At 39.1% G+C, this 12,340-nt stretch overlaps 1 protein-coding gene across 12 annotated transcripts in view; it reads right to left on the bottom strand.

Annotated features, from left to right (window-relative positions):
- The window catches only part of LOC140195375 (tensin-3-like), a 449,612-nt gene that overhangs the window by 165,161 nt on the left and 272,111 nt on the right, over positions 1-12,340 (bottom strand). For all 12 annotated transcript variants that reach the window (XM_072253585.1, XM_072253576.1, XM_072253577.1 and 9 more), the window contains one exon: positions 9,136-9,307. In XM_072253585.1, the coding sequence (XP_072109686.1) occupies positions 9,136-9,307 (172 nt within the window). The remainder of the gene's footprint in view (positions 1-9,135; positions 9,308-12,340) is intronic.

The following is a 12,340-nucleotide window of genomic DNA, read 5'->3' as shown; positions in this document are numbered from 1 at the left end:
TTATTGAATAAAGGAGAGTGATAAGGTTTGTGAGCCATCCTGTCCACTATGGAGAGTACAAAACAATGTGATGATTTGGTAGAAAAATCAAAAGCAACATTCATCAATCCCTGCTTTAGTTTCCTTGCCTTATGCTTATACTTTTTAAATATAAGGATTGTGCTAATAACTCTCATTTACAATGTTGAAACTGCTGGTTTAATCTTTAGTATTGCTTTTACCATAAACATTCAACCGGCACACACTGCCAGATTATCTGACTGCTTTAGAATACTTAAAAACTTAAAAACTTTTACTTTCCACATATCATTTCATTTTGCAATATCAGATGGGGACGAAACAGTTCAAAATTCATTGTGACCCTATTCCAGCTTTCAAGAGTGGGATAATTCATTATTCAGACTATGCTCTCAGCAGGATTCTCGACTGACAGTTTACCACAAGAAAAACAAATATGTCCCATCTCAAAAGCATTCCTTTTCTCACCCAGCTGCAATTTGTTTGCCTATAGGCTCCATAATCATCATCCAAACATTCCTGCAGTTTCTAAACTCTGAGTGCTCTCTTATGTTCTAAAGTGAGGAAATTAAGACAGATTGTTCATTAATAATTCTGTATCTTCATGGTTTTCTTAGACCACTCCGCTTTCTTTTGTCCACAATCTTTTGATCTCCACTATCATCCAGTTTAATTTTTCTTGCCTTTTTCTCCATCACCATCCGTCACTTTCCACCTTCCTCCGCATCTCAAAATACTTATCTCTAGATTTCCCATGTTCTAATGATATGTAAGAAAATGTCGCAAAGAAAGAAAAACAGTTCCTCATACTTTGAACAGCTTCTCTCCCCACAGATGCTGCCTGCCCATTTAAATAAGAAACAAGAGGAGTGCACCATTTTGTTTGAACCTTTTTACCATTCAGTAAAAATATGGCTCATCTGACATCGCCAGAATCGTCTTCTTGCCTGGTTCTCATAAGCCTGAATTCTGGGTTGGGTGTTACAGAACAAACCAGATTTGATTAGGAGCTTAAGATAAAGGGACCCTTAGGAGGCAGTGATCATAATATGATTGAATTCACCCTGCAATTTGAGAGGGAGAAGCTAAAGTCAGATGTATCAGTATTACAGTGTAGTAAAGGGAATTACAGGGGCATGAGTGAGGATCTGGCCAAAGTTGACTGGAAGGAGACATTGCTGCTATTGGACTGCTGGAAAATGATACTGTAAAGGTAGTAATAGAGGACAAAGAAATGGCGGACAAACTTAATTATTTTGCCTTCATTGTGGAAGACACCAGCAGTATGCCAGAAATTCCAGAGTGTCAGTGGGTAAGAAGTGAGTGTAGTTGCTATTAATATGGAGAAGGTACTTGGGAAACTGAAAAGTCCGAAGATAGTTAAGTCACTTGGACTAGATGAATTACACTCAAAGGTTCTAAAGATGTAGTGAACAGGTTATGGAGATATTAGTACTGATTTTTCAAGAATCACTAGATTCTAGAATGGTTCTGGAAAACTGAAAAATTGCAAACATCACCCATCTTTAAAAAGGGAGGGAGACAGAAGAAAGGAAATTACAGGCTAATCAGCCTTACTGCAGTGGCTGGAATCCATTATTAAGGATGAGATTTGGGGGTATTTGGAGGCACATGATAAAGCAGGCCAAAGTCAGCATGGTTTCTTTGAAGGAAAATCTTGTCTGACAAGACAGTTGGAATTTTTTGAGGAAATGATAAGCATGATCGACAACGGAGAGTCAGTCAATGTTGCTTACTTTTATCTTAAGAAGGCCTTTGATAAGGTGCCACATATGAGGCTACTTAACAAGTTAAAAGCCCATGGTATTACAAGAAAAATACTACTTTGGTTAAAAGATTGGCTGATTGTCAGGAGACAGAGAGTGGGAATAAAGGAGGCCTTTTCTGTTGGCTGCCAATGACTAGTGGTGTTCCACAGGGCTCGGTGTTGGGACCACTTCTTTTCATGTTGTATGTCAACAATTTGGATGATGGAATCTACAGCTTTGTGGCCAAGTTTGCAGATGATACAAAGATAGGCAGAGAGGCAGATAGTGTTGAGGAAGCAGAGAGTCTGCATAGAAGAACTTGGACAGATTGGAAGATTGGACAAAGAAGTAGCAGATGGATTATAGTGTAGAGAACTGTATGGTCATGCAATTTGGTAGACGGAATAAAGGCATAGACTATTTTCTGAACAGGGAAAAAATTTACAAATCGGAGGTGCAAAGAGACTTGGGAATCCTTGTGCAGGATTCCCTAAAAGTTAACTTGCAGATTGAGTTGGTAGTAAGGAGGGTAAATGCAATATTAGGATTCATTTTGAGAGGCCTAAATACAACAGCAAGGACGTAATGGCAAAGCTTTATAAGACATTGGTCAAACAGCACTTGGAGTATTGTGAGCAGTTTTGGGCCCTTTCATTAAGAAAAAATGTACTGGCAGTGGAGAAAGTCCAGAGGAGGCTCACAAAAATGATTTTGGGAATGAAAGGGTTAATATATGTGGAGCATTTGATGGCTCTGGACCTTTACTCACTGGGGTTTAGAAGAATGAGGGAGGAAACTCATTGAAACCTATCAAATGTTGAAAGGCCTAGATAGAGTAGTTGTGGAGAGGATGCTTCCTATAGTTGGGGAGTCTAGGACCAGAAGACACAGCCTCAGAATAAATAACTTCCATTTAGAATCAGAATCAGAATCAGACTTATTATCACTGGCACGTGTTGTGAAATTTGTTAACTCAGCAGCAGCAGTTCAATGCAATACATGATAATACAGAAAGAAAAAATAAGTAAGTATATATATACACACATATATGTATATTGAATATATTAAAAGTACTGCAAAAACAGAAATAATATATATTAAAAAATGAGATAGTGTTCATGGGTTCAATGTCCATTTAGGACTCGTGTGGCAGAGGGGAAGAAGCTGTTCTTGAACCGCTGAGTGTGTGCCTTCAGGCTTCTGTACCTCCTTCCTGATGGTAACAATGAGAAGAGGGCATACCTTGGGTGATGGGGGTCCTTAATAATGGACACTGCCTTTCTGAGACACCGGTCCTTGAAGATGTCTTGGGTACTACAGAGGTTAGTACCCAAGATGAAGCTGACTAATTTTACAACTTCCTGTAGCTTATTTCAGTCCTGTGCAGTAGCCCTTCCTATATCAGACAGTGATGCAGCCTCCATGGTACATCTGCAGAAGTTTTTGAGTGTTTTAGCTGACAAACCAAATCTCCTCAAGCCCCTTATGAAATATAGCTGCTGTCTTGCCTTCTTTATATCTGCATAGATACGTTGGGACCTGGCATGATCCTCAGAGATCATGACACCCAGGACCTTGAAGTTGCTCACTCTCTCCACTTCTTCATGTTCCCTCATCTTACCCTTCCTAAAGTCCACAATCAGCTCTTTCGTCTCACTGACACTGAGTGCAAGGTTGTTGCTGCGACACCACTCCATTAGTTGGTATATCTCACTCCTGTACATCCTCTTATCTCCATCTGAGATTCTACCAACAATGGATGTATTATCAGCAAATTTATAGATGGTATTTGACCTATGCCTAGCCACACGGTCATGGAGTATAGAGACAGTAGAGCAGTGGTCTAAGCACACACCCAAGGACATTGATAGGTTCTTGGTTGGTTAGGTTACATGGAGAAGGCAGGAAAATAGGGTTGAGAGGGATAATAAATCAGCCATGATGGAATAGCGGAGCAGACCCAATGTGCTGAGTGCTATAATTGTGTTCCTATGTCTAATGGTCTTACAGTAATACTCTTAAAATATTAAAAATCTACATCAGCCTTGGAAATTCTTAAATAGGCTAGCATCAACTATTCTCCGTGTTTTGAGAACTCCACGACTGCTAAAATTTCCTCATCTCATTCTTAGTTGGGTAACCACTTATTCAGAGACTCTGCCTTCTTCTTATAGATTCCCCATATCAGTCGAATATCCACTCAACATCTACAGTGTCAGGTCTCTTCATAAAATAGGCACTCATTCATCTAACAGTCTGGAAATGTAAGTCCGGTCTGCTGACCTTTCATTCGTGACATCTTCTTACCTAGAATCAATCCAGTGAATACTTACTTCACCATCACCAACAGAGAGATAGACTTTATTCCAAAGTCGACAAAAACTATATGACAAATAGGAAGTATTCGAAGTATTTGTGTGGGCACAGCTTGCCAATTATGGTGATTTGGTGCTGCACAGCAAAAGGTCTTACTAGCCACTTGAAGCTGACAAAGGTCAAGTAGCTGCAACAGCAAGATCTGCTCCAGTGGGGACCCAAGGGGCAGGAGAGCAACAAGTGAAGGCAGCTTGTCATTGCTACAAAAGGCTGCTGTGGCTGCCTGAAGCTGGTATTTTCATTACATACTGGAGCCATTATTAATTTTCAAGGCCTTCAATAATTCATAGCTGTGAAATTCCTGAAATCTTCGAGTCTGGACAAATCAGCAAAATGCATACATCCAAACACTGTATATTTTGATTTGAATTTCAGCTAAAGAGTGCAAGACTTATTTTTAACATCTGTGTTCAATTAGTGCCCTCTTTGAAATGTGTCTCTCTAAACAGGATACCAATTATAGAAAAAATAAGCAGCACACAATTTGCTTGAGAGAACTCTGGGTTAAGTGTGTTAATTATGTGCTTTCAGTCCTCATTAATTTGCAAAACAATATGAACCAAAGCTGTAACCTTGCTATATTTTTATGTATTGATATGTGATGAAATGGAAATCAGCCCAATATATAAATACCCATAAATGTGATCACTGTAAAATATTTTTAAACTATGGAGTGATTAAGGTCTTACTAATACCAGCTGGAAGTACATTATACTAATACCTCATACCTCTGAAACAACAAATTTCATAACATAATAAAACTGAATTAACCCTATTTCTAATTCACTGTTACAACTTTGTCCAAGGTATTAATATTCAGTGAAATAGCGCATAGTGTTGAACTGAATTTTATTTCTGTATTTGTATAATCCAAACCTGCCTGATGGCTGATCTTAAACATTTACGATGATTTTAAACATTTAGTTCGGGATTGTGACAACTTCTAAGTTTCAGGGAGCGTACCACACACAGACAAGACTGCAGCAACTCAACTTAATGAAAGCATAACCTTCAGAGTAATCACGATTTAATGACGTCAGTTAGGTTACTGTGTATCAAGGTAATTCATAAAATATTTATCCTCAAATGATTTGGCAAGACTCTTCAAATGTCTGAACAATCTGGTGCATTACTAATCCTTACAATGGACAGCTTTTATTCAGTTTCCAATATATGTTGAGTTTATTTTTCTCCATTAGGTCAAGATATGAAGTATTACATTTGGCATAGATACCTCCGGACAAGGGAGAGGAAAGAACCCAGTCAGTCTGGTAACTCCCATTGCAAAATGATTATTTGTTAATGTGAAAGATAAGCACAAACTCTAACCTCATTACAGGAAGAAGTCAGAGAAAACAAGAAACCAGAGACTAGTTTGCTTGTATTAATAGCAGAAAAAATGTTACTCTTAAGGAAGTACAAACAGGACACTAAGAAAATACCAATAACATTGGAGAGGATCAGAGTTGGAGAAGAGAAAATTACAAAGTCATAGAATAATGCAGCCTAGAAATAGGACCAACTTGTCCATGCTGACTACAGCATTCTTACGCCTATCGGCCCATAATCTTACAAGCTTCTCCATGTACCTATCGAAATGCCTCCGAAATGTTGCAATTGTACCGGCCATGACCTCTTCCTCTAGCATTGCACTCCAAGTACTCACTACCCTTGGTGTAAAGAAGTTAGACGAGGTGGGATGAGGTCTCCCTAGCCCAGAAAGTTTAGAACCAAGGATCACAATCTCAAATAAGCAGTTTGTCATTTAGGATAGAGATGAGAAGAAATTTCTAAACATCAAGGAGTAGTCAATATTTGGAATTCTCTCTCTATGATGGCGGTGGAGCCTCACTAACCGACTGCATGCAAGATAAAGGTCATTATTTGAGAATAAGAGGGAAAGCAGGAAACTGCAGAACTGTAATTAATAAATCGAAATAATAGAACATAATAGGACACTGCAGAATCAGCCATGATTTATGAAAGATATGTTTGATTCATTAACTGGAAGCTTATGAAAAGTGACTTGCTGATAAGAGAGAACCAGAATATATGGGGTCTTTGAACCTTCAGAAGATTTTCAATTAGGTCCCACACCTGAGGTTGGTCAACAAGATTATATCACAAGGAATTGGGGGGGGGGGGGGGGGAGTGGTAACATACTGACATAGATTGAGACATAGATTACCAACATCCAGAAAACGAGAGTGAATATATGTGTCTTTCTCGAGCTGGAAGGTATACAGCGGGACTCAGTGCTTAGACCCCGGCTCTTCACAATCTATATTAATTATTTGTCCTCAGGAGACCAAATAGCAGAATATTTATTTTGAATGGTGACATATTGTAAAATGTGACAGTTCTCATACACAAACCACTAAAATGTAGCATATGAGCACAGTGAGCAGTTAGGACCGATGGAATATTTTCATTGGAAACTTGTACAGGAGTAAAGATATCTTACTCCAATTATGTAGGGCTTTGGTAAGTACGATCGAGTTTTTATTTAATACATTTTTATTTTATTTATTGAGATGTAGTGGGGAATCGGCCCTTCCAGGGCTTCAAGCCATGCCACCCAACAATCCCTAATTTAATCGTAGCCTAATCACAGGACAATTTACAATGACCAATTAACCTACCAACCAGTATGTCTTTAGACTGTGGGAGGAAACCGGAGCACCTGGAGGAAACCCATGCGGTCACGGGGAGAATTTACAAACTCCTTTTAGGCAGTGGTGGGATTTGAACCCAGGTTGCTGGTACTGTAGAGCGTTGCGCTAACTCTCTTATTAGATAAGGAGAGCAAAAATTAAATATCTACCATTGAGGGAATGCAGCAAATATTCAATGGAGAAACTTCAAATTGTTGCAACTTTGCATTGTGAGGAGAATTTGAGTAATTTCCAGAGATTAAGAGAATGAAAAGAGATTGCATAGAATCGTGTGAAAATTCTACACAACCCTACAGGTAGGCTTCAGGAAAGAGGTTTCTCCTGGTTGCAAAATCTACAAAAAACTTTTGGAATAAAGAAAGGATCATTTAGCACTGAGAAAAGGAGAAATTTACTCTCTCAGAGGGAAGTGACTCCTTGTAATTCTCTACCCTGGAGGAAAGTTGAGGTTCACCCATTCATCTCAATCACAGAAGAGATCAGTGGAGTTTTTAATATCAAAAGAATCCAATAGATATGGTGACAGCATAGGCAAAATGGTAATGAGATAGAAGATCAGTAATGATCTCAGACACTTAGAATGGTACACGGATCGGAAAAGTTGACATAAGTATGGACCAAACACAAGAAAATGGGATGGGTTCAAGTCAATAACTTGGTCAGCATGGATGAGCTGGCCCAAAGGGCCTGGTTTGTGCTGTTCAACTCTATGACTCCACCCATGGTGAGACAAGCATAAGTAGCTGAAAGAGCCATTCCTACTTCCTTTGTTCCCCATTATGTTCCACTTCTTTCCAGACTGGGAGTGGCCTAGCAGGGCAGAATTCATCGGCATCTACAAACTGAATGCTCAATTGTGCACTTCACCAACAGACTGGTTACATCCGCCAAGTTCTCATCAAATAGGAGGTTTCGTCATGCAGAAACTTAATCTGCTAAAGAAACCTGACTTCAACAGAATATCCCAAAGGCATTCAGTAATAGACCCCACTCCTAAAGATGAAAGGCTCCCTAACCAACTCAAGCAAGCAGCAGAATTTGTAAAGGAAAAATACAACCACAGAGTGGGACAGTAGAAGTGAGAATGATTGGAGAGGGAGAAAGAAGGGAGACAATAATTAGAGGGAGATCACTGAAAGGAGAGGTAGGGGAAGTGCAAGAAGTGGGAGAGAGAGAGATGGAGGTTGAGCAGGTATTCAAAGAGGAAATGAGTGCTTGTAGTGATGGTATAATAGGAAAGGAAATTAATGTGTTAAGTAAAGTTGAAGAATTCTGAATGGGAGTAAAGGTTTGGAGACAGAAGACCAGACAATTAAAGAAGGGCTTCAAACGGACACATTCTTCCCAAACTATCATCCAAGTGCAGCCATCAACCACTGGTAATTCTCCTTTGTCCCTACCACCATCCTTTACTTCCCACGCGGCGACATAGTCGCAAAAGGAAGTGTGAATGAAGAAGCTTTACAGAAAGACCTAGAATTCACAAGAAGATACAAAGAACAAAAAGGAGGAAGTGAGTGACAAAATATGAGCAGTAACACAGGGAATGTACTAGCACATGAAAACTCTGAAACATGTTGCAGCCTCTTCTATTTCCTTCTTTCGTGATTTACCTTTTTTTGTGGGATATTCCTCTCAATGAATAATACATTTCACAATGTTGTGATGCTATGACTTGCTGTGAAAACATTCTTTGCAGGCGGTGCACCTACTATCTTTAGTACATGTATCTGAATCTGTCTAACCTGCTTGATGACTACAATTAAAATGCTGTACATATCTTTCATATTCCTGAAGAAAGAATTCACTCAGTAATCCTATATTTGAAGATTAGCACTCTTTTAATTATCTCAACATACGCAACCTATCACTGAGCCACTCCTGAGAGTTCCTCATTAGCTGCAAATTTTCCAGAACATCTAATTATCCTTGCTACCAAATACCTTCAGCAAAAATGCACCAAGAGTTTGACTTCGCTTGAATAACCATTCCATGCTTTTTTTGTCTGGTAATGTACAAAAGAAATTCAAATAACAGAATTCTCCAATATCCTAAAATATCAAAATGGAAACATTCATATCAATACGGATGAAACATTTGCAGACACCCAGGATTTCTCTGAAGTTCTTGTGTTCCACTGGAGCAGTGTTTGTGAAGATTGGCAGAAACATCTAGATGAGAATACAGGCAAGATTTCTGAAATTTTTTGTTTCTTCTGGGTTACACACAATGATTTAGTTAACTTAATAAAAATTTCTGATTTAAATTTCACTCAGTTAGTTCCCTGCAACCCTTACCAAATAATTATCTCCATGTTTGGATTTCAGCATCCGTGTTACATCCTGCAGATTGTGAAAGTAGGTGTCTTCTGAACAGCCAGCAGGAAAAGAAACTGCAATGATGCGCTCCGTAATGTAAGTCAGATCAAGCTCATAACCTTCCTCCATAATGTGACCTGATTCCACACTCCTGCACACAGAAAACAAATATTAAAATCTTTCAAATAAGTCAAAATATATTTAACTTCAGTACAAAGTATCTTGTGAAGCCAAAAGAAAGAGAAGGAGAACCAGCTTTATACATGAATAAGGATTTAGAAATGAAAGGAGTTTTATGAGCAAGAACGTTAATTATTCGAGCATTCATTAACAACATGGTCTGCTGTAAATCTTGACATTTACTGGTCCCAGAATATGATAAAAGAAAGGAAAATCTATGTACATTGTAGACATAATGCAATATTAAATGGAACAGTGCCTTTCAAACTTGCCAACATCACGTAACACATAGCCACACAGTAACAAGATTTATTTATTAATCCATGGGATCTATAATGACCAGCAGATTCTTGAACTGTTTCAGAAAAGGCTGATTACACAGTTGAATGAAAACAGGTAACAAGACAGCGAGTGTAAATGATGCAGGATATCTGAGGTCAGGCCATTTATGATCTCACTTGTACTCCACTGCAGCTTTCTTCCCCAACCTCTCTGTTAGCTCAACAATGATTGTCTTTCTCCATCATGTGGTTCAAAGCAGACGATCCCAGTGTCATGAAAACTTGAAGAACTGAACAGCCTGTTTTGGATCCTGTGCATTAATTCTTAATCTTGTGTTCTCATCTTCCTTAGATGCACAGCAAAGAGTATCCTAACTGGCTGCATCACGCCTGCTATGGAAACAATGCCCAGGAACAGAAAAGGGGACCGAAAGTGGTGGCCACAGTTCAGTCCATCACAGGCAAAGCCCTCCCCACCACTGATTACACTTACATGGAGTACTGGCACAAGAAAGCAGCATCCATCTTCAAAGTCCCCCACCACCCAGGCTGTGCTCTAACCTAGCTGCTACCATTGGGCAGAAGGTACAGAAGCCTTAAGCCCCACACCACTAGACTCTGGAACATTACCCTACAACCAATAGTCTCCTGAAATGGTGTGGATACAGAAATCTTTACAGCTCAATATTATATTTTATTTCCACAGTTTGCCTTCCTTAGCACAATGGTTAGTTTTCAGTCCTTGTTTTTATATAGCTTTTCATAAACTCTATTGTATTTCTTTTCCTTCTGTAAATGCGTGCAAGGTTGAGCGCTCCAGTTTCCTTCCACAGTCCAAAGATGTACCAGTTATAAGGTTAATTTCTCATTGTAAATTGTCCTGAGATTAGGCTATGTTTAAATTGATGGGTTGCTGGTGGTGCGGCTCGAAGGGCTGGGATGGAGGGAGGGTGGATGGATGTATGATAGATGGATAGATAGATACTGTAGATATAAGGAACATGAATCGCAGGGTATTATATGGTAACATATATGTACTTTGATAAAGAATTTACTTTAAACTGTGAACATCTGTCTTGTGGTTTACTTTTGGCTATCTCTACAAATTGAGTGCCATTTTTTTTGATGTTTGATATAGTGCTCAGTGTGTGGTCTGACAGGAACTGCCATGGGCTTCAAATTCAGCTCTCCACGTTGTGCATTCTACAATATTTTTTAACATTCTGTTGACTTTCTTGACTGTTAGACTGCACTAGCTACACATATTGAGCACTGATTAACTAGTCGGCCTCAGGGCTGACGGATCTAATTCTGATCACTGGCAATTGTTCCTGATCTGACTTGCAACTTCAACAGGGATAAATATGTCAGCAATTAGCCGGCTTCAGTACACACTCTACGTTTTTTGTCATCGGGTGGGGAATGGAGAGAGCAGAATAAGGCAGCTGATTTACTATTGCCTGTTTTCTGCATTCAAATTTGAATTCTACTCTCACCTTTTCTCCCAAGCATCTAATAGAATTAAAAGCAAACAAAAAAATGACTGGACTGGAAACCTGAAATAAAAGTAGAAAATGATGGATATGTTCAACAGGTCGGGAAGCATCCGTGGCGAAGAAACAGAGTTAATGTTTCAGGTGATGAAAAGCCCTCTGTTTTTCCCTCCATACATAATGACTATTTCACCATAATTCATGAATCCACGTCTTGCCTATTTCCATTCCCCGTGCAGTACTTTCAGGCCGTCCATGGTTAAACTTCATTGGCCGTTTATCTGCTCATGTACAAGAAGCAACTCCCAAGCTGCCTCCTCCTGTTCTATATCTGCCTTGTTTGTTTCAGTTTTATTCACAAATCTAACCAATCTACATCACACTTCTAAAACCAAGTCCCTGATGGATAGTAGAAACAGTAGCATTCGCACTACTAAGCCCAAGAACAGTCTACTCATTAATTTCTATCAATAGCTGCGGTTAAAGGAAGAAATCCGAACTTCTTATGCGCAAAGGTTAACTCTCCCAAACTTCCCCATTTTCACTATACTGGAAGAAGCTGCTGGAGAACACTGAAGCCTGCTGACATTGCTTAAAAGCAGAGATTCTTCCCACTAGCATTTTAAATAAAGAACTAGTTTTCATTCTAATTCTAAATGTCAGCATTGTCAAAATCAATAAAAAAAAGGAACTCTCTACCTTTTCTCTCCATATTACTTACCACATTAGCACACTTCAAGAATTAATCCAGTGTTTGCAGAATTTCTTTCCACACTGCAAGTAAGAAGATGACGCAGAAACATTTGCCTCTTAAGCCCACTCTGCTTTTGTCAGACTAATTTTAACTTGCTACTCTGGACCCACCTAACTGCCTTAAAACTGTGGTTCAGGCTTTTGAGGAACTTTGAAAATGACTATTCCAATCATCAAACGAGTCACAAATAGAGGTTACATGAAGATAAACTGATTGTCTATTCCCTCTCTTCACCTTGCACTTTATCTTTGATACAAAAGGATGGTTCAGGCAAGCCAAGTCCTTCAGTGGTGCCCCAGCTTTAATCAAAACATCCACTTGAGCACCTCCTACTAATTTTGCTGAAATCTGGGAGAAAACATGCTTTTGCCCTTTGCCTTATATTTTCCTGTTTCTTCTTTCTCAAGCATTTTCCAGTTATGCCCGCTGGAAAACAATCTTCAAAGGAGATACATCAATCATCCGTTGAGGTGATC

Source organism: Mobula birostris, chromosome 3 (genome assembly GCF_030028105.1).
Source record: "Mobula birostris isolate sMobBir1 chromosome 3, sMobBir1.hap1, whole genome shotgun sequence".
Taxonomy (NCBI): Eukaryota; Metazoa; Chordata; class Chondrichthyes; order Myliobatiformes; family Myliobatidae; genus Mobula; species Mobula birostris.
The sequence above is the reverse complement of the archived record's forward strand: the minus strand, read 5'-3'. Positions and strand labels throughout refer to the sequence as shown.